The sequence below is a fragment of the Phoenix dactylifera genome, chromosome 6, assembly GCF_009389715.1.
Source record: "Phoenix dactylifera cultivar Barhee BC4 chromosome 6, palm_55x_up_171113_PBpolish2nd_filt_p, whole genome shotgun sequence".
In the NCBI taxonomy this organism is placed as follows: domain Eukaryota; kingdom Viridiplantae; phylum Streptophyta; class Magnoliopsida; order Arecales; family Arecaceae; genus Phoenix; species Phoenix dactylifera.
This window is the reverse complement of record NC_052397.1, coordinates 877,373-901,142: the sequence shown is the minus strand read 5'-3', so window position 1 is coordinate 901,142 and position 23,770 is coordinate 877,373. Positions and strand designations below refer to the sequence as shown.

Below are 23,770 nucleotides of genomic sequence, written 5' to 3'. Positions count from 1 at the left end.
GCACTAATTAGCATATTTAGTCACTAACCTTTTCAGGGAACTTTTCCCGATTCATCGAGGCCTCAAAACAGTCTCCAAAATCAATATGCAATATTTTACCACTGAAAAAAGAAATGTTAGTTTCACTTGCACTAGAGTTCCAAGCAATGTACTCACTGCTGGTTCCATTTGAAAAGCAGGAGAAAAGATTTTTATGGTACCTGTAGCGATGCAACATAAGATTACTGGGATGTCGGTCCCCTAATCCAAGAAGGTAACCAACCTGGAAAACATTAAGTACCTCAATAAGAAACATTCCATGGCATAAGAAAAGCGCTGAGAGAACCCCATCCAACGTTTGTAATTATGAAAAGAAAAATGCATACCATACTCATGACAGCCAAACTTCTTGTATAATTTGTCCGGCGATCCAGCCAAACTTCAGAAGTTCGGCTTTTTAGCCACAAAACCTACAGAATCATCACAATCACCATAGGCGCAAGAGGAAATTTCATATGACAATAAACTACATGCAAGTTCAATGTGTGCCTCCAACGATTTCTGGCAAGATCATAGTTTTAATAAAAGAACATATTTAGTAAGTCGAAAAAAACCTTTGCCAGATCATTTCCTTCAGTGTTCTGCAATGCATTCTCAAACACTTCCACCTTCGCTATCAGCGGCAAGTGATCATAGTCCGGTGCAAAAGCTAGCATAAGTCTATTTTCTTGATTCAAGAAGATCTGCAATCAAATGAAGTCCAGTAAGTAAACTGAATTGGTGAAAACTAATCAGTGAATGTAACAAACCTTTCTGGCATCTCTGTATTCACGAATCAGGTGGTGTAGTGTGTCACAGTTTGGAACCCAGCCAATTAAGCCACTGTTTGGAGACAAGGGAATGACGGCATAACGTTGAATGGAAAGATCTTTTTCTGCTGTTTTTCTTGAGTTCTCCAGGAGAGTATTTACCAACCCAAAAAGCTATGATGACATCATAAAATTAGCTTCTGCTGATTATTTCACTATTAACATTGTAATAATGATGGTAAATTGACAATAAAAACATAAAATGATTCTGAAGTATTGATCAATGGCACAAACCAGAAAGCTACACTTCTTCAACTACCGCATCCAAAATAAGTTTTGATATTTAACATTGATCACATCAAAGTTTGGAAAGAATTATATGCACAGACACACATACATAGGCATGCATCCCGAGGGATGGGCATAGGCGCAGGCGGTGTGTCCCATCCCATTAGTCAATGCTTCTCTCTCTCTCTCCTGAAGCAACGAACCTGTTAACGGTTGCTTAGATGCCTCAAGATATGCGCTGATCAAACAGCGGCAGACATGACCAGATTCAGACTTGGCTACACTCAATGTAGACTAATCCATCTCTCTCTCTCTCTCTCTCTCTCTCTCTCTCTCTCTATCTATATATATATATATATATATATATATATATATATATATATATATATATATATATATATATATATTAAGAAATATCCTAACCAAAAACAGTACTAAATTACCCCAGAAATGATAATAATCAATACAAATCAGACAACAATTGCAGTTTATACAGTTCAACATATATAGCCTCACGATGTAAAAGTGCAAGCAAACATAAACAACGAGTTAGAGCCATGGAAAGGATTCATAGTTTGATCATATGTCATTTCTACTCAAAATCTATTAGCTAAATCTATGATACTACTATCAACTGGAGCACTGCAAGTTCTAAATTATCAACCCCAACTTGGTAGGATAAGGCTTCTTGTTGAAACTATGACAAACTCCTCATTTTCTTTTACACAAACATATATTAATGTCTAAAGTTACAGGGAGTAGAACTTCCATATTCAAGTCAATCCAATATCTAAATCACAAAAGCATCAACAAAAATTCACATAGTGAATTCAATAAGCAACAACATTTACCTGCATGACACGTTCATCTTGCCGTAAATCCTCATGACCCTTCAGCAGGAAGGCATGATCCTCCCCATCACTTCCATGAATTGTCAGCTTTCTAGGTCTCTGTTTAGACGTAATCACCACAAGTTGGGGTGCAAATGAAGCAATTGTCACCACCGGTGCATCTGAAATTACAAAACACAATTACTAGGAACATGATAACAGCCAGAAAACATGCATACTTGTTTCCAACATGTGCATTACAAAGAGTGAAAACTTCTGCACTTCTTGAATACATGCATGCAACAATCATATGATTGTGAAAATTCACACACAGATCATAGCTTAGATATCATGGTATGTCTCTGATTGAGAGTACCACATTAGGTATGAGCTGCTGACTTTGAAAGTTGAGGTTGACAAGAGAAGAAAGAGTAGAATGGGATGTCATGCTTTTCTTTCAATACCCAATCATTTTAAACTTAGGTATCAACTAACTAGAGGCAAAAAGAACCAAAATGTTTGTAGCATGTGACTGGTACAAGCCACTATTGATGACTGAAATAGTTAGCTCCCAAATAAGCCCCGGTCAGCTAGCAAAGCTTATTTCGTGCATCTGCTAGTATCAACGAACTAATAGTTAACAATTACTTGATATCATAATACAATTAATCCAAGTCTGTTGCAGCCCTAGCTTAGGTACACAGTGAAAATAATTGCCAAGTTTCTGAAAAAGAATTACCTGCACGGTATGTTCCAGGCACAGCAAGCTCCAAATTATGACATTTCAGCAACTCAGGCGAAACAGACTGACAATTCAGTAAAATAAGAAAATAGTTAGAGGTACTAAAAATAAGTGCAGCAAAAACTTCACTGGAACTACCAGACAACATATGCAATTCTTGCCTGCAAGTCCAGAGTAGTAAGACTGGGAAGCTGTTTATCTATTCGTCTAAAAACATGATAATACAAATCCCATGCCTGGAGAAAAAAGAAAGAAAGAGACAGGCAGCAACATAAATATAAGTAGGGAAAAAATTATATTACTGATGCCTCTTACAGACGGGCAATACTTACCTGATTAAGCTCAGCATCCTTTCCAGTTCTCCTATATTTCAAGCACCATTCACGAGCTTCCAATAATTCACGACCATATGCCTGAGAAGATACATTTATATAGGTCAAGAAACAGACATTTCAACCAAGACACAAGATTCTTTTTGCAGATCCCAGATTCAAGTATTTACAAGAGAGGCCTTTCCCATAGTCCGGAGAGCACAAAAGGTATATGCAATGTTAATCGCATTCAAAAACCATGCAAGTTCGAAGGCTAACAATCACTAAGTACTAAATGCTGCCCAAATAATTAAGCAGAGGAACCTGAATTAGAAAAAAAATGGAATAAGAACAAGATAGGATTTCTGCGGAGTCTACCACAATAAACTCAACCAAGCAAAATCAAGCCATGACGAACCAACCTCAAGTAACCAAGACTTAATTTGAATTAGTGCAATGAGCAAACCAATCCTCACACCTCATGAGAAAACATTGCACTCTGAGCCCTCCATTGCATTTCCATGTCTCAAAAACACAAATTGCAATAGCTGTCTAGTGTTCCTTGCCCACCTAAGATGTCCACTCCAATGAATCAAAAAATCATATATTAACAGAAAAGCTGAAATGGATGGTAGGTATCAAGTGATGCTCTTGCACTGTAGAGAGAAACAAAATCAACTTCTAAATCTAACCAAATTCTAAATCTACAAATGTGCTGTAACATAATTAGAAACAAAGTCTGGTTTTAATTTCTAACCAAACCCTAGAAGTATAAATGTGCTGTAACATAATTATGGACAATGGTCACATTCTAATTTCTAACCAAATTCTAAAAATATAAATGTGTTAAGACATAATTATAGACAAAGTCTGGTTCAGATTCGCCCAAATTATACAAACTCGCCTAAATCACATACTACACACACAAAGTCTGGTTCTATCTTTTAACCACATCATAAAACTATAAAAGTGCCGTGACATAATTATGGACAAGGTCTGGTTCTAAATTCACCTAAATCAAACACATGCACCCCCCCTCCCCCAATTTACACGCACACACATGCTGGCACATTACTGCTGCTAATTGGGAACCACTTGCACTCAAATTAAAATAAGCAGCTCTATTGGACAAATTAACCCCATTTCCAATGCACGCATGCATGCGTGCACGCTCACCTAATTTAAACACATGCATGCTGGTATATTACTGCTGCCTATTGAGAACTGCTTGCTTACACTTCAAATTAAAATAAGCAGCTCCACTAGACAAATTAACCCCTATTTCTGTGGACGCGCGCGCGCACTCATCCAAATTACACACATGCTGGTATATTACTGCTGCTAATTCTGAACTACTTGTCTGCACTGAAATTAGATTGAGCAGCTCAATTGGACAAATTAACCCCCATTTCCACGTGTGCACATGCAGACACATGCTGGTATATTACTGCTGTTAATGATTACATGAAAGCACATTAAAACCCTGATAAGTTTTTCTACTAGAACTCTAATCCGAACATCACTGAACTTCTGAAGAAAATATAGTGAAGTCAAAACATAGCTCACCATGGGAGAACTGTTCACAACAAAACCTTGAATAACCTTATTCTTGGTATAACCAGGTTATTCTGATTCTAACTCAAGTAATTTTAGAGAAGACCCCTCTGACATTATCATGTTAGAGAGCTCCCAAACAGTAAAATAGTGGTCCAAACTGTTAAAAAACATAAAAAAGTTAAGAGCTAACAAATAAATCAGGCTTAAGGGCACCAAAACAAAGGATAGTGCAGTTGCTCAATTATGCTGTCTGGAAATTAACTTCTAATATTTAATATAATAAACCAAGCTTACAATTTCATAATAGTGACTAGCAAATGCTAGAAAAATACCTGAATGAAAGCGGTCTCTTTTATTGTCTCAGGCCCCTCTTCAAGCGTTGCATGCAATGGTTCTAGAACAGCAAGCATCCCCTCAATATTGTGCTCACCAAAATATAAACGACTAGCTTCCTCCAAAGCCTCATGCCACATCTCGTGCCATAGTATGGCAACCCTGATCAGTTCTTTTGAAACAAGTTGAGCCTGGAAGAAAATTTTACCACCCATTACAAGATCTGTCCGTGGAAGTTTAGGAGAACTTACACTGTTACATAATACTCACCTGATCAACAAGAACTCCACTATGCTGGCGAATTTTTTCAACAACTTTCAGAGCTGCCTCTCTGCGTAGCTGGCTTATTGATTTGCACGCCACCAACAAAGGGTACATAAGAGCCTACAATAGAGGTAGGAAGAGAGAGACAGAGAATGACAAATGTGACTCTCAGTCGGGAAACAATTTAGAACAGAAGATCAAACGAAAACAGACTGTATTTCAGGATAGCATCAATGAAAGATCCCAATGTATCCTAACTGAATAGGCATTGCATATTAATAATGACTGATACAGGAGCAAACCTAGTATCATATCAGGAGCTTAAGCTCAAGCTGATCTGAAAATTAAAAAATATACAATCAAAGAGCAATGAGTAGGTTTAATCAGTCCATTGCTTCATTAATCATTCATTCTGTCCAAAGGACAGGAAAATAGTATTTGCCTGCCTTGATTAAACTAACTCCACTTTTGTTTTGTCCCAGCAAGAAATCATTCTCAGATCTTCCAACACGTTGAGTCACAAATTCAAGTAATAACTGATGTGCCAGAAAAGAGGGATGCTTGGAGCATATTCAGTGAATACTATTCAAATCAAAACACGAGGATGTGAGTTAAGAAGATATGTCAGATGTCTCTAGTTTTGCTAACAGTTTAGTTAGTCGATTAATGTACTCTCCTGGAGACCCATACTTGGATGCAGCGCTTCATGCTCTGCAATATCTGAAGGGTGGCCATGGTGAAATGAAACTACAGATGAGGGAGCACACTTTTCCATAAGTTAATTGGATAACTGTCATGCAAGAAATCTGCAATGGCAGTTGCACATTCACTAGAGGAATCTGATTAGATGTAAAAGTGAAAAATACAAGGGGATTGCCAAATTGGGTGCTGAAGTTTTAAGGGAGCTTGTACAACATTTGAACTCATAGGTTGAAAACATCAGTACAAGCAACAATATTTGTCATCAATTATCCCATGATGATCTATAATGACATTATTTTACAATCTATAACAAAGTAATCCCATGCCTCATAGGCAAACAAATTACATTGAGGCAGGTTTTCATGTTGCCAAGGTTCAAAATATGCATGTAATTACTTCTCATATGAACACTAAGAACTAACTGATCAAAATCTTAACAAGTCACTTGAGTGATGTCATAATGGCTCGCCACCGGTGTAACCTACAGACTCCAAAGTTTGGATTTTTTGATGTGTAAGAACTTGAGACACTTGGAACACTTCATAACACTCTTTGTCCTAGACACTTCATACCGTCAAACTGTGATGCGATTATCATTAAACTACTTGCAAGAATTCTATATAAGAAGTTCCAACATAATAATTAGCAACCATTTTGTCAAATTATATGAACTTAAGGAGGATAAATCTAGTTAATATTTCATTATATGCATACATTAGTACATATCTAGGCGTGCGCCGCGCGCGCACACACACACACATATATATATATAATACAAACATGTCCTAGTGTCCAATTTTTAGGAGATTCCCATGAATTCTTCTTGACAATTGGACACTTGACACTGTGTCATGTGTCCAGGAAACATTGTTTGCCACCCTAAAAATAGGAGAATATTCTCCATCTTGATGGCAAGTGTTTAAGATTTTCCTAATTATGCAAGGTAATGGATGATTGAATTTACTCTCATTCTATTGCATCTCTTAACCGTCTGGGCATGCTCTTTTTGGGTCATTAATTTTAACCAACCAGAGAATAGAGTCCCCTTATTGGTGGATCACCATTAGAAGCAACTTTATATTCCATCAAAGAAGTGTACACCACCAAATATGTCATAGAATGGGGGCTGCACCTTCTGTTTTAGCAACCTGTAAGACTCCTCCTTTCCCCTTTTCTTTTATCTTCTGCTCCTCCTGTTCTTTCTTTTGTCTTCTCCTGTTATGCTCTTCTCTATTTCCTTTTCCTTTTTCCAATTTTTGGACACTTTATCTCTTTGTGCCTCATACTGCTAGAGCTAGAGCCTCAATTTGGGACTGGATATGCTGAAAGTCTGGAACTTCATGCCACTACTTTTAAGTCTTAAATATTAAGAATCATGGTATTCCTTGTTGACAAGATAAAATACTAGATTACAAAGTCTCACACAACATAAACCATTTATTAATTATAAAATAACATCACAGAAATATTGGCATATATGCCTACATTTGAATATATAACACAGATAGACATAACCCCTTAGTCAGAAATAATTATGATAGCACATATAACAGGGCTAGTCAAGGTGGTGGGCCTAGTCGAGCCACCAAGCAGAGGTAGACATGCAGAGGCAACAAGGGAATGAAAGTGATTTCTCGTAGCAGCAAGAAAAGGAAAGAAAGTTTGCCAATCTGTTGGAGAGGGATGATGAGCCCACTTACTCAGGTTCTGAGGCCTCAGACAACCAGTTTATCCAGATTATCTTGCGATACAAGGGATGATGCTAACGACAATTTGAGAATGATGCATCTGATGGCCAAGAAGGTAGCAGTGGACATGGCAGGGGTCCATATGACTCGCATCCACCTAGTCTGAGTCAATTCACCAACAAGTTGCGTTTAACTCATGCCACAAAAGGTACAAACCACGATGCATGTCATAAGGTTTGCGAGGATACGATAGCATATAGAAGATAGGCCCCTCATGGTGGTTTAGGATATGCCACTATTGTAGCTGATGATATAGCACTCAGAGCTTAGCCTACAAAAATATCTAGATCCTCATCGTATACTGGATCCTATTCAGCACATCCAAGATATGACCTGTATGCATATTCTTCCACCACATAAGTTAGATTATGGGTCAAATTTCACTACCCCATCTTCTCTCAAAAAGGAGTGGGATGGCCAGCCCAAGTATTAAAGGAATGGTATTAGGGTGGCTGTCAACGAGGCCCAGACTATTGGATGCAGGGATGGGAAATAGTATATAGGTTGAAGCATGGTTGGCTGTACAGCCCCGAACTGCCCGGTACGAGACATACCAAACCGAATTGACGGGGAACAAGGATGCTTCACCCTGTTGACTCGGTACAAATGCCAACCATTTGATTAAACCACCCTCTCTATCTTCCTCTCCTTTTCTCCCTCCCCCTCCCTCTATTTTTTGTATGCCCCGGAATGGCTACATATCCATACCGTCCCAAACCGGTCGCCGGCCGATACGCCCTCTGGTACCGATTTGACAAACCTTGAATTGAAATCATATCCAAGGTCCTGATGAACAAGATCCCAATATCTACAAGCAATATAAATCAAGGTACACCGTCTTAATACCGGGCTCCATACCGGTGCCATTTTGTTATTGTGTCGGTACGCTCGGTACGAGAGCCAGTTCGACGTACCGAGTGTCAGTGCGCCCCCCATACCATGTACTAGTGCGCCCCCCATACCAGTTCGGCGTACCGAGTGTCAGTGCGCCCCCCATATCAAGATTGTGGACCAATTGGGAACCTATTTCTTCGGTTATCATTTCCAAATTCAAAATCATTTTTACGACCATAACTCCTTGGGTATGAATGACGCTGCCAAAGACATGATATGGCAAGGGCATCTCCACACAAGCATGCAAACCCAGATGCATAGATGCTTTAACTAGAAGCATCAAACATATAACCTCACTAAGATGCATATATATATATATATATATATATATATATATATATATATATATATATATATATATATATATATATTACAATACAAGTTTGAGTATTATTCTTAAAGTGAGGACAATTAGTGAAGTGAGGCAAAATAACTTCTGTTGGTGATTAGTGCATGTTTGAAATTCTCTACTTAAGGGTTAGAAATAAAAGAAAGAAAAAAGCAACAAACCTGCGGATGCCCCTTTCCAATTTGCACAAGTAATGCTTGTATTAGTTCCCTTACAGCTTGATTATTTGAATGTATTCTAGCAATTATTTGAGGTAGTACCACCAGCCACATTTCAATCTTTACATGTGAAAATCCATTCTGCAATGCCATTTGAACCTCAGAGGTAGCCCCATGGTTGAACCACAATGTAAGAAGACGAAGAATATCCTGGAAACAGAAAAATGAAAAGTTCATAAATTATATATACATATATATTTTGTATTCTGCAGATAATAATGGTAAATTATAGCTCATAAAAAATAACAGTGTACATAAATCACTGGAAGGGAAGATCATTGTTGTAGTTCCAGAAAACTAAATCCATGAGATTTGCAAGGACTGCTTTTATTATAAGTAGAAAGTGCAACAATCTTGTTTTTATACAACTTATAGGAAATAAGAAAATCAAAATCTGGCCATGAATAAAATGCAGGTTGTCTCCAGAGCTTCTAATTGCCTAATATGCAATCACCATATGTAGGGTCGGGAGACAAGAAATCAACTTGTCATGTAAGTGAACCCCGAGTAATTCTTTGAAATAATGAAAATATATAGTGATAGCATTAGCTCGAACAGCACAGCACAAAAATCTACAGTGACATCTAAAGCCTAGTATATCAACAGACAAAAACAATGGAGGACATTGAGCAATGCTATGCTTCAACAATGACACCATAATAGGAGACTATTATACAAGGTTGGCGAAACCGTCCCGAACCACTCAGTTCGGGGCATCTCGAGCCGTACTGGCAGCTTACCGGGATGGTTCTCGCAAAAAATCCGAAGCGCCGCGCCGAAGGATGAGAAGAAGAAGAAAAGAGAGCGAGCAGGGAAGGGAGGGAGAGGGAGGCCGGCGCTGGTGCAGGTGGCGGAGGCCGCGGTCGAACTCCCTCTCTCCGCCTTCTCTCTCTTTTCCTCTCTTGTTCTCCCTCTCCCCCGTCTCTTCTACTGTGTCAGTACAGGCCCGACACGGCCCAGCGCGGGCCCATACCGACTCGTCCCGCCGGACAACCGGTACAATGTCTGGTACCAATTCCGCCGACCTTGCTATTACATATTTGATGCATACAATACATATATAAACCATATGTCCTAAAGTATATATAGCTTACAATACAAAGTCAGCAATACTCGACAAGATATAAGGTAAATGAGGTCAGGTCAAAATAACTGTAATCCCCTACATGGGCAAAGAAGCTTTTTTCCCAAATTTTCTTTTTTTAAACTCTACAAAAGAGCCGCCCGACCATGTCGATTGAATGTTCAAGCCTCTCGTGAATTTGGATACAAAATATTGCCAGTTCCTTCCACATGGAGGATCCAAATGAAAATCCTCATCTTTAAACATATGATCTGCAATGTCTAAAATGCCTACAAAATAAAGCGTGTTCTAGAGGCTCTATGCCTATGCATCAAGTAGTCCTAAAATCGATATTATAATGGCAACATACAAGATTTTATTGATTGGTTGGAAGCATCCTGATCAGTTAAGTTACATCTTCTATGTGTTTAAAGATACAGAGATCAAGATCATAGATTCAGATTCTGGCAAGACCTATCAATAACATCCATATCGGGACAGCTTAATGCACATGCAAGGGACCTTCAAAACATACTTTTTTGTATTTTTTGAAGTTTTAGATGTTATAGATGAAGCTTAACAATGCTGATTTTTCTACTTTCATATTTGTCCCCTGTGCTGATTGAACATAGCCAACTCTATATATATATATATGGAATGGATTAAACTCCTCTCAAGAGGAGTGGATATCTACCCCTCTCAAGTCCAAAATCAATAATGGGGCATCAACAAAGATTCACATCATTGATCATAATTTATACCACCAAAAATGCAAGAAACCAAGAATCACATATTTTGGTGGTCACTAACCTATGCATCAGTTGGATACAAAAATATACTGTTAAAATGCATGAGACCATGTTTTGTTTATAATCAGAGCATTAAAATCTATTAATTTTCAATTTACACGTTATGTATAGATCATGATCAATGAGATGGATTCTCGATTTAAATGCTTTAGCATGTATTTTAGCATATTGACACAATGAAATCATCCATTTTTTTATCCACGCGACAGTGTCAATTTCGATTTGAATGCTCCATTATTAACAATAGAATTAAGACGAGTAGATCAAGGTTCGCAATCTTGATATTGGGTACCGTATTGGTACCTTATCGATTCGGTAAGGTAAGGTACGCATCTTGTACCGAAATAGTCCTTTAACTATTTTTCTCAATTTTATCTTGGTGCGCTTCAGTATGGGCCAATACACACCACAGTACACCTTGGTACAGGTCGGTACACCTTGATACAGGGTGGTAGGGGGCTCGTACCAACTCGAGGTTGAATTTCGTACCGGTTTTCTCTTGGTTCGGTACGCCACGTATCGAGCGGTACAACAGACCATGGAGCGGATAGTAGATGCCCTCCTCTTGAGAGGAGCAAAGTCCATCTCTTTCCTCTTTCTATATGTATGTATATCGTGTGCTCATAGCAAGTCTAATAATTCTCAACCTAATCTAGCTAAGACACCAATCTACTAGAAAAAGGGATTCCGATCAAACTTTTTTTACCCTCCAAAATTCTAGTCAACCTAAACCCAATCCGATCTTTTACAAGTTGCATTTAGGTTGTGCATCTATGCACTAGTTGGATTGTTGGAACTTTCAGGCAACTAAAGGCACCCCTTTTCAACTCTCAAACAGCACCATCAGCCCTCCCTCATAAATCAGAAGTGTTACCATCCTTCACTAGCAAGCACATTGACATTAAGGTGGAGCTATAGAAGGCCCCTGGCGCCACCAAGGTGGTAGCCTGGTGGTAAGGGGGCTTGGACTCCACCCGAGTTGTCCGGATTCAAAACGCGCGGGCGTCGATTAAATCAGGGGACCACATGCCCCATGCCCGGATGGCTCTGTGTGGATATGCTTTCCTTCCATCAGTACTGAGGTCGCGCTAGGGTGACGTACTCACATGGATGGCCCAATGGGGTTTCCCACAGGTTGGGGAGGGCACGCGGAAACTTGCAACCCACATCGAACATTTCCTAGTGGAAGGGGGGCCCAGTGGGGACTGCTACGCGGGTGGGGTTCTTCCCCTCCCCCTCCCCTCCTATTTTCTACCAAAAAAAAAAAAAGAAGGCCCCTGGCTGCACATGCTTTATTGCAGCAAGAAGACAGACTAAGTTGACGCTGAGGTCTCCATTGAGAAAGAACATGCTAGTGCCATGAGGCGGAGTTAGGCTAGCAGCGTAAGGGGATGGCAAAAAGGGCGAGTGCAACCTGCCAAAGGGGGAGGTGGAAACAAGATCATCTCCAGGTTCATGGGTGTTCATGTTGTCCCCAATTGTATAACTTTCTATCCAACTCTCCCTTGGTAACTCTGTCCCTCTTGATCAATCTCTCAATCACTACTTTATCTTGATGACTCCAAAGTGCACTCCATATTCCAATTTGATGAAGCCAAGCAACGGATTCAAGATTACAAGCAGAAAAAGGTAGAAGTCCGGTGTATGAGCTTATAAAGTACATTAACCAAAAAGCAAAGCCTACTTGCGCATAAAACAACAAATTAAAAGGTGGAAGGAAGAAAAGAGAATAATTGAAGTCCAGATAACAAAATATGAAACTTCCTCTTAAGACCACTTATCTATTCTGAAATCCAACCCTCACCTTTTTTATGACTTCCTTGATTACCTCATAAACAAATTAGAAATTATTAATCAACCATGCTTAGAAAACAATATTCCAGAAATTCTGATCACTATCAAACACTGAAATGCTAAGGTCTTTCAATTTCTGTTGTTTGTATTGTAGAACATAAAAATAAATTCCTACCAATAAAAATGAATATAAAATGTAATGAGTATAAAATGTAATGAGTAGGGAAAAAATTCTAAACTTTCATTCTTTGCACCATTTCTTATAATATTGTGCTTTTATGAAACTTCCTAAACACACGACAGCTAAAAATTAAGACATCTACAGTCAGATTTATTAGTAAATTGTTTTAAATCCTGTACATTTTTACAAGTATAAGGTCTACAAAAGTAAAACATATGAATACAAGGTCAGCCGTCAAGAGTCAAGACACCGCTAATCTTTAATGAAGCAAGAGGTTTACCTGTAAGTTGTCATCAACTCCCTTGGCAGTTGAGGCACAAGCTATTGAATAGAAATATCCAGTGACTGCAGCAACAACATATTTCTCCGTGATAGCAGGGCAGCCTCGTAGAGTATAATGAGACAACACTGCTGTATTAAACAAAGCCCATCTATGCCAAGCTTTGGCCCAATCCTTAGCACAATGAGTGGCATTTTTGAATGATATAAGGATCTCTGGGAAGTAGAAAAACTCATCAATAAAAGGCACCATATAACCAAGGAAATGAAAGACAAGGGACCATCGATTACCTTGTATGGAATCATCATCTAATCCAGGTGAAAGTGCCCTCTTCCATGTCCCAAGTTTCAGATAGATACGAGCAAGAAGAGGAACACCAGCATTGGAAGCATTAGCATGGCTTAATTGTGTGCTTGAATAACTATTTGTCGTAGCAGGGGCCAGCTGTGCAGCTAAATCCTAGAGAAAAAAGTTAATGATAAAAAGAATATATCTCAACAGAGGCTATAGAAAGCAAAATTTTTTAGTACTCAATCTAACAGATGTGATTAATGCATACTTGCAGCCTAGAAAACGCTTCTTTCCGTTTAAGATCATCACCAAGAGACCACTGGTATTTCAGGTAAGCCAACTTAACTTGAGGATGTCCACGGCATAATGAATTTTCAGGAGATGATTCGGGATCATACTGCACAGAATTAGATACAGGTATTGTATTATCATAAAGCAACAAAAATAACCAGTAAAAGATTTTATTTCCAGGAAACTTGAAACACTGACTTGTAAGAGTTTGATTAAAGTAGATCTGGCCTGACTGATACGGCCACTTGTCCGGCAAAGTGATGCAAATTTAAGCCAAGTTTCTATGTCATCGGTAGGGGGAAGCACCAGTTCTCGCACTGTAAGAAGAGCTTGCCAAACCTACATGTTTATGATCGAAAGTAAATACGAAAAGAAAATTATGATAAACACTAGTAAAAAGTTCTTCAGAAAGATAAAAACAGTTGCAATACTACAGTAGAGAAAACAGCAACAATTAATTAGTGCAAACTACATCGATAAAAGTAACCTAGAGTATATACAAAGAAACTTAGTTGGATAATAAACATGAAAAATTACTAAAGACATATCAGAGGGAAAAACCAAAGAAGACAAGTGAAACAGAGCCAACTGTATTATAAGAAGACATGAGGTAGATGCAATTTAAAATCTAAGTCTGCATATATCTGGAAATAACAATGCATAAAAAATATGGAAAAATTCCACAAGCAAATATTATAATCTTAATGAATCAAGAAAGATCAGTAGGAAGTCATCTCCACCTGCAACTCATTAATACCATTAAGCTCTTAGGTTATTATTTTACCACCAATCAGAAAATGAATTATTTTAACACAGCCCGTAGTGGAAAATGCTAAATATGTCCACCTCAACATTTCGTTTTGCCCCTGTTATGCGCTCATTCCACATATTACGGATCAGTTCCCTTCGACCATCTGCAACTGAGTTCCCCACAGGAAGAGTGCAGTAGTCAATTACCTGTATGGATCAAAAGGCAGTTTCTAGTCAACTACTGTTACTATTGAATGCAAAATGACATAAATTTAGGCAAAAGCTCAATCAACACAGAAGTGACATTAGAAGAAAATTCAAACCATTGAGTAAAGGACAGACCTCCTCTAATTCTGACAGCTGTTGAACACGGACCATATTGCTGTAAGCACGTTCATAGCTTTCAAGAACCTGCAAAAGGCACCCAAAAAGGCATATGAACCATAGAACATTTAAAAAGAGAATTATGAAACACAATAAAAAAGGAAACAAAAGTGCTATAGAAAGGAAACATTGAGCTTCTAAAATGAGGTGGAAATGATCATTATTTCACAATCATGAGCATCAATCCAGCCCTACCAAACAAACCCCTTACCCCCCAACCATAAAAAATAAAATAAAATAAATAAAGAAAAAGAAAAAACAAAATCTATTTTCAATTTTACAAGGCTATTTAAAATTGGAAATGGAAACAAAACTTCCATTTTAGTAGTTCTGCTAATTTTTTAATGAGCATGACTTGCATTGCATTTGAACCCGTTGTCCTATTGATAACCTATAATAACTAAATGTTTGTAAACCTATAATAACTAACTGTTCGTAACTTTAGCTTCTACTGGAGAAGAAGAGAAATACAATAGCAAGTACCAGCTCAGACCCGCAGCAGATTGCACAATTAACTAATGAAGAACTCAAAATAAAAATCTGGCATGATTTCTTTGGCCCACTAAATGAATGCCTTCTAATTTACTTGATAAGATTTTAAAGACCAAGAAGATGCCTCATGAATAAATAAAGAGCACTATAGTATCGATTTATAAGAATAAAGATGATATCCAAAATTATTCTGACTATCGTAGTTTTAAATTCATAAGCCATACTATAAAACATTGGGAGAGAATAATTGAGCATAGATTGAGATGTGACATAAATTATCGGAGAACTAATTTAGTTTTATGCGAGGAAGGTCGATGATGGAAGCTATATTTCTCCTTCAGAGGTTAAACGAAAAGTATAGAGAAAAGAAACAAAATCTTCATATAATTTTTATTGATTTAGAGAAAGCATGATAGAGTCTCTAAACATCTTATGGTGTGTGTTAGAAAAGAAAGAAGTTTTCCTTATATATAATAATGTGATTAAGGACATGTATGATGGAGCGGCTAATAGTGTCAAAACTACCGGTGGTGATACTAGTGAATTTCAAATCATAATAAATTTACACTAAGAATCTTCTTTAAGTCTTACGTTCTTGTGCTAGTTATGGAGCTTACTAGGGACATTCCAGAATGATATTTCTTGGTACAAACTAAAGTCGATGTTAATCATAAGTTGGAATTTTGGAGGAGCGCATTAGAATCTAAAGTTTTTAGGTTAAGATTAAATTGGAAGACATCGAATGTAGTTTTACTATAATTAGAAAGAGATGAAAGTTACGTGAAAATTAAAGATCATGAAGTTCCTCAGAGTGATCACTTTCGATATTTAGGATCAATTATTCATAAGGAAAGATTGAAGAGGATGTTATCCGCGGGACTAAGCAAGCTGGATAAAATAAAGAAGTGCAATTGGGATATTATATGATGGTAGGATACTTGCTAAGTTGAAGAAGAAAATTCGAAAGACAGGCATACAACCAGCCATACTTTACGATATAGAATGTTGGATGGTTAGAAAACATGTGCATAGGATGAATGAGAGCAAAATGAAAATGTTAGATGTGTACTAATACAAAAAAGGATAGATTAAGAAATAAAACCATTCATAAAAATATGGAGGTAGCACCAACTGAGGACAAATTGAGAGACGGACATCATAGATAGTTTGGATCTACAACATAGTTTGCCGAGAGATACACTCGTACGAAAGAGTGACTTCAAGCAAAAGTACAAAGAATAGCATTTGTCGTAACGCCCCGAATCGTCCGATTCGGGGCGTACCGAGCCAAACCAAGAGGGAAACAGAACAGTTAGCCCTTTCCATTCGGTATAGAGGGGCTGGCTCAATTATGCACCCCCCCCCCCCAAACCACCTCACGATTGCAAGAGACCCCCTCTCTCCCGCTCACGATTAACACCTCATGACCACTCTGAGCGCTTGATCTACCCCATTTCCCCCAACATCACCAATAATACCCCCCCAGTCTCCCTCCCTCCCTCCCTTACTCAAGGTTAGGGATTCCCTTGCCCTCCCCTTTCCTCTCTCTCCCTTATCCCTCTCTCTTCCTATGTCTCCTCCCTCTCTCCCGCCATCTTCAATTCGAAATTGGGAAGAGAGGAACGAAGAAGGCAAGGTCCGCCGAACCGGTACTAGGACCTGTACGGGTCGGCGGATGGGTCGGTACCGTATCGACACACGGTACCCTTGGATGTGCCGGTATGGAACCGGCACGCCCAATTTTTTTTGGAGTTTTTCGAGTTGATTTAATTGGTAATCAATCTTTTTGAACTTTTTCAATGATTTTAAGTCTAATTTGATTGTTTTTTTTTATATTTTTATGATCTCGGTTTAACCTAAATGATGCATCTTATTGTTTTAAAACGATACAAATCAAAAAAAATGATCAGTGAGATGTTGCATGCTAAAAGAAGCAACATGAAATATCCCCAAATCAAATAGTGAAGTAAAAAATAAAAAATAATACAATCAATTACATATATTTAAAGTACTATATACCGATATCTAAAATCTCGTCGAGTGGCAACGCCTCTTATAGATATCAGGATTATTAGCATAGTCAGGACTCAGGAGGCACATCAGCCCACCCCCCTAACCAAGCGGCGTTGTAGTCTTATATATTCATCCCACAATGAACGCGCTCCGGATTATAAGCACTCTCAGATCTCTCGTTGAAGCTCTGACTCTGAGATGTATTCTTTGGCTGATAAACTTGCCGATAAAATGGTTGTGAAGTGGCCCATCCGAATAAGCCGGCAATAAAATCCGACCCATAAGATACTCCAGACTACATACGATAGTAGCCACAGGAAGATTTCTCAAACACACAATATCCATATCTACATCCGTATGGGTCATAGGTTATCTGTGGCTGCGGATAACAGAATTCGGTATACGACTTGGAACCTGATACATCCATGAATCCTACTCCACGTGCGAGATCATCTGCAGTGGCATCTATCCTATTGAATGACATCGAGGAGCCCGTCTCCTATATGCAATTGGATCCTTGCGGGCTCCATCAGATCGCGTACAGTAGTCCCTATCTTGTGTAGCATACGTAAACTAAAACTCATCGGTGAATCGAAGACCACCTTTTAGTTCTCATAAATGGTGATCTCATGTCCACTCTTTTTCTGGCCGGCAGATCCATGACCACCAGAACTGCTGCTCCTGCTCTTTGAATTTAAATAAATTGATTCCTCGACACTCTCCATTAGGGCTGCAGGTGCCTTTTGTTTTTCTTTTTTGGTATGCTAGGTAACTACCTTCTTATCCTTCGTACCACTCGCTGCCTGCTTACCTTTCGTGCCCCTCTCTGTCTGGTTATGTAGAAGCACGTATGTCGCCCTCCTGACCAAGTCGATCGGTTAGTGTAGTGGCCTCGTCTAAACATCTCTCGATCATATTAAGGAGTCATGGTGACCGGCTTTCCTGCGGCTGTGGTTGATCAGCTAGAAAGGTGTGGAATATTGCTCTCTACCCATTACCCTACATTGACTCTAGCCTAGCAAGCTACGAAACTTACCGGTCATGGAGATGATCCTCGCTCATCAAGCTCCGACTCCTAGTTGCCGGCCCACAAACCATCTGATTATAAATCATCCACATCATCAAGAAAGCAAAATTAATCAGATGTGTACTTGAGCTTCACTTTCTCCTGAATGCACTTCAGGTTCAACCTCAGATTGTAGTGAACATATACAAGATCGTTGAAAAGCTATTGTGTCAAATGATTCCTCTACTTGCTGTCAATAAGAGCGAAGGTGGACCAATTGCACACACTTCCACTCGAGGAGACCATCTGAAAGAAGATCCTAATAGCTAGCCACTTAAGAGTTTTCGCGAACAAACCAAAATAAATCCATCATTCAGATGCAAAAATATTAAAAAAATTACATATAAAATAGTATCGTATTAGTAACCATCTAACGCCCAGTAAATTTTCTCCCGATGTGGAATATACCTAGATTCATATTTATCTTACGACAGTTGTCGAGACTCCAAAGTTACCGATGTCCTCTCTAAATATTTTGGTCTGTAAAAAAAACTGTATTGTAATATCTTAATAATTAAATATACCAATTAACCTACAAATGACTCTTAGGTTAACTTATCTCTTCTAGATAGAGGGCCACGATTTTTGGGTCGAGCTTTATCTTGTAAATCACATTATGCAGAGCAGCCAGAAGTTCGTCATCTATATCGATTCCAGCTACGGTGTATTGAAACCAAGGGTTTAGGTAGTATAGGTAGAGTTTATTATTGTCAGTAAAATTGTACAAGTACAGGATCAGTCTAATTTTTAATATTCTTGCTTACCTGCTAGATGTAAATTTCTACCGATTAGGTAGTCCCACCGCCGCTCAATGATATCGATGTACTCCTAGGCATACGTCGAATCTGCCTCCATGATCTAAATCTTTGCCCTCTCCATCATATGATACAAGAAGCCCATCTGGAAATACCTCTCACTATCCACAGCCTGAAGCACTTTGTACAATGATCTAATAGCCTTCACTATCGTAGTAGCCCGCTGCCAGAATGTCTGCCTTGTCACCAAATCCTCGACAATGCTCCCTTCAGTGTCGACCCTCGCATATCTACTTTTCTGTCACTCAAGACTAACAAACATCCGACGTAGGACTTCTTTCTTCTTAAAAAGGCTATCAAGTGCAACGTAGTTGGTCGCAAACCGTATAACTCCTGATCTCAAGATCTCTCCCTTTGCATACCTCCTCATCAGTGAAAAGATCCATGTATGGTTATAAATATATCTGGTGATAGTTTTGGGTGTCTCCATTATCTGCTGCACCCTACGAATCTTCACAATGTCCATCAACATGAGGTCAATGCAATATGTAGCACATGAAGTCCAGAAAATATGTAGCTACTGCTCCAAGATCTCTCCGGCGGCCTTATTGTGATCCATTGCTAATGATGACCTACACAATATTCTTCTCTCCTATGTTATCAATCACCTTCATCAATTTGAGAATGTGCGTGACATCATGCATATGATCATCAGCATCAACCAACTTATGGAAGAAAATATTTATATCACAATATATCAGAAAATTGATAATGCTCCGTCTAATAGGACCATTCCAACCATCACACATCACTGTCAGTCTATATAAGGGCCCCTTGCTCCTATATGAGATAATCCATTTCTCTAGCTCATTATTGTCAAAAAGCTCACTGTAGATGGCCTTCGGACCTGAAGGATCTATACCAGAACCAACAGCCTGCAAAATGAAAATGACAGACCTATAGTACATATTGTCTGCCACATTCGCTGGAATGTGGCTGAAGTGAAACCAAGATCTAATAGCTCGCCACATATCCTTATCCTTATTTAGCATTGTGTCAATCCTCAACTGCTTCGAATCTCTGCTGGAGAAGGCATATAAATCTAAATTATGGATAGCTGCTCCTTGTGAAATCTCTAGATGACTTCTTTTGCTACCAAAAGCCTCCAGCATAAATGCAATACGACCACCACCTCTACTAACAGCCTCCCTAACTAAGGTTTGCTTAAAATATGGATTTGCCGTGCTGCTCACAGAACTGAAACCGTATTCATAGTATGAGGGCCCAAATCGAGCCCTATGCCTGGCCACCTCATCCTGCTGCCACTGATCATTCAAGCTCGCCTGCATGGCAACCTGAAATTATGCCTTCTCGTCATCTGGTGCGGATGCCTCCTCTGACTCCCTCGAGTGATAGGAAGGTGGCTCTACCGCTCAGCGGTCCACCTCCGCCTCATTGAAAACTATTCTTTGCTGCTCTGAAATCAGCGAAGTGCTTCTTCATCAGCTGCAGAACCTACTATGAATATTTGCAACATAGATACGTCGAGGTAACCACTAGCTAAGTGTTGCTTCAACCTAGTTATCCCTCTTTTCTTAAACTCTGTGCTACACCAGTTGCACTTCCAATGGTGCCGACCCGATAGCATTTGCCCATGATCCAACCAATATCACACCCTCGCTCTTTTTTTCTTAATGACTCCTTCCTGTAGGTTTATCAACCACGTCAATTTATCAATTATTTAAAAAAAGCAAAATTTCGTTACGATGAAGATAATTTTTTACGTCAGAAAATATATCTGATTTATCTAATACATAATACTAAATTTTCATATTTATTTATTTATTTATCTTTAATAATTTTAAATTTAAAAAAAAATTTAAATATCATAGATTCATATATATATATATATATTCTACTTTAGAAATTATTTCTGAATTATGTAATACGTACTACTAATTTTTCTTTTTTATATTATTTATATATTTTTAAATATTTTTCAAATTTAAAGATGATTTTTTTTAAATATCAATATTTCAAAAAATTAATTTCAGCTCAGATTCGTAGAACCCAATAATAGATGCTACATACATTATTTCTCAAAATTTAAACAAATGGACACCAAATTTTGCTAGAGTAGCTTACATGCCCCTAAATACGCTTTTAATTTTACAGTTTTTTAAAAATTTATTTATATATATCCTATTTTTTAATCCAAAATATCTTTTAATTTTAAAATTTATATATAATACCAAAATTAAAAAATTTCACATCATTATGTAGATCATCCATAAATCTACAATATAATAAAATCAAGCCCAAATCAAAAACTTTGGCATGATCTTTTCTTATTTTGCAAATTTCGAGCTATTTTTTCAAGCCCAAAAAAACATTGAGAGAATGAAACACAGAAGAGAAAGCACACCTTATTTAGGCTTGAGTCTTCCTTTAATCGTGCTAAATCAATATAATTTTCGCCGTGAGAAAAAAGGAAAAAGCCGGAGAGATTGAAAACGATGTTAGGAAGGCCTCCTCGGGCCTTCCTAACATCTTTTAATCAGCAAACAAAGAAAATTAGAGGATTGATTCAGAACCGGGTTGACTCGGTGCAAACCGAACGGTTTGCACAAAGTTCGAACGGAACCAGCCAGTTCCAAATGGTCCCAGCCAGTTCCATCCAGTTCGGATTTTTTTCGGGCCGATTTGGGGTTAAAACCGACTCCAATAGACGAACCGACCTAGTTTCCCATCGGGTTGGTTCGGTATGGGCCGAACCAGGCGGTTCGATCCGACGGCCTTGGGAGAAGGTTTCAAATTGTTTTTAAATTTTTAAATTTTGAACTAAAGTAGGCAAAATTCAAAAATAAAAGAAAGTGGTCCAAAACAAACTAGAATGGCATAGTACTGGCACCATATTATATCGTATTGCTGGAAAACTAGTACGGCTCCCGATCTTGATACTAGTACAGCCAACCTTGGTAGAGATAGACCGAAAATTGTGAGAGATTAGTAGTAAGGAAAGACTTGATATCTCGATAGCTCTCAAAAAGTATGGCCCTAAACCGAAAGAATAGAGAAAAAAGATTTATGTAGCTCACCCAACTAGTTTGGAATTAAGGCTTGGTTAAGTATTAAATGGATGGTTTGGCATAAGAGTACATTCGATACAATAATAATCTCCGTGCTAATGATCTCTGTGCAAGAAATACAGAAATGTAGCACAATCCAAGTCTCTTAAAGCTAATGGCATTTACAAGCATCCACCATAGGCCTCTAGGATACCAAAACAAGAAAGGGCATCATAGTGCCTGAGGCTCCCACCACCACAAAATCTAGGTATGGTCAGATCTATACAGCCTTACCACCATGCACAAAAATAGCCTCTACACATGCGGGGATAGGTTATGTACAACTGCCCCTCCCAAGACCTTGCAGTGGCAAGAGCCCCATTAACTAGCCACTCTTTAGAGGAAAGAACTTGGCGCAACAGTAAGCTGCTTCATTATTACCTGGGTGTCACGGGTTCAAAAAAGAAAAAAATATATTTTATGTTTCGTTTTGGAAGGAGATTGATGAGGTGCCAAAGATTTCTAGTAGTGGTGAGACCAGATCATTAAAAATTAACGAGATGCCAACTTCAAAACAACCAGGCGAAAAGGTGTCTCGTGGTGTTGAACTTCTAAAGAATTTGGCGCAACAGTAACTGTCCATTATCACCTGGGTGTCACAGGTTCAAAAAAGGAGAAAAGATATTTTATGTTTCGTTTTGGAAGGAGATTGATGAGGTGCCAAAGATTTCTAGTAGTGGTAAGACCAGATCATTAAAAATTAACGAGAAGCCAACTTCAAAACACCCAGGCATTTTCCTGTCACAGTGAAAAGGTGTCTCGTGGTGTTGAACTTCTAAAGAATTTCCACCGCTACTTGCTTGTCTTCCATATGACTATGAAAGTGCTATTGTAACAGTACTCTACAATACATGTCCTTAAGAATTCGAAAGTTCCAACCATTAACAAACTTCAGCCTCTCTACGTTCTTTTGTTCAGATGCATTATTTTTGCATTATTTTCCTATAAAGTGAGTGGGGATATATTGGAGTTGTAACTGTACATCTATATTATCTTTTCTTGACATTGTCATTCATAAACATGTGTGATTTATCAGTAGAAAAAGATGACGGCATCTATTGACTCCTAAGATCTAAGTAAAAGCTATCTTTCAATGTCAAGGTCCAGAGTTTTTTATTATTTATCTAAAAGATGAAGACATATCAGTTTATTATGTAGTTCTCCAATCTCAAAACACATATAATACAACTCCATATCTGCTAAAAGTTTGTGATACAAGGAACAAGAAAAGTTGGAGACAACTCCATAAATAACATTCTATTAATCAATCAAAAGTCTAGCTAAAACTAAAGCCTTACAAGTCTTACTAAAAATAGGAAAACATACCCAAATATAAAAGGAGAACATACTAGGACTTTTTAACCAAAAAAATGAATATTAGGCAAAAACTAATGCCAACTCTAATAGAAAATAAATAGGATTTTTGACCTTAGGCAAAAACTAATGCCA

The 23,770-nt window shown here is 38.3% G+C and overlaps 1 protein-coding gene across 3 annotated transcripts in view; it reads right to left on the bottom strand.

The window, feature by feature from the left end:
• Positions 1–23,770, bottom strand: part of LOC103698521 (serine/threonine-protein kinase TOR) — a 60,115-nt gene that overhangs the window by 2,458 nt on the left and 33,887 nt on the right. For all 3 annotated transcript variants that reach the window (XM_039127048.1, XM_039127047.1, XM_039127046.1), the window contains 18 exons: positions 14,826–14,894; positions 14,580–14,690; positions 13,932–14,072; positions 13,711–13,839; positions 13,442–13,610; positions 13,152–13,366; positions 8,968–9,174; positions 5,120–5,233; positions 4,849–5,040; positions 2,981–3,061; positions 2,810–2,884; positions 2,646–2,712; positions 1,928–2,088; positions 789–962; positions 594–722; positions 366–449; positions 201–262; positions 29–101 (listed from right to left, as the gene is read on the bottom strand). In XM_039127048.1, coding sequence (XP_038982976.1) covers positions 29–101; positions 201–262; positions 366–449; positions 594–722; positions 789–962; positions 1,928–2,088; positions 2,646–2,712; positions 2,810–2,884; positions 2,981–3,061; positions 4,849–5,040; positions 5,120–5,233; positions 8,968–9,174; positions 13,152–13,366; positions 13,442–13,610; positions 13,711–13,839; positions 13,932–14,072; positions 14,580–14,690; positions 14,826–14,894 — 2,253 coding nt within the window. The remainder of the gene's footprint in view (positions 1–28; positions 102–200; positions 263–365; positions 450–593; positions 723–788; positions 963–1,927; positions 2,089–2,645; positions 2,713–2,809; positions 2,885–2,980; positions 3,062–4,848; positions 5,041–5,119; positions 5,234–8,967; positions 9,175–13,151; positions 13,367–13,441; positions 13,611–13,710; positions 13,840–13,931; positions 14,073–14,579; positions 14,691–14,825; positions 14,895–23,770) is intronic.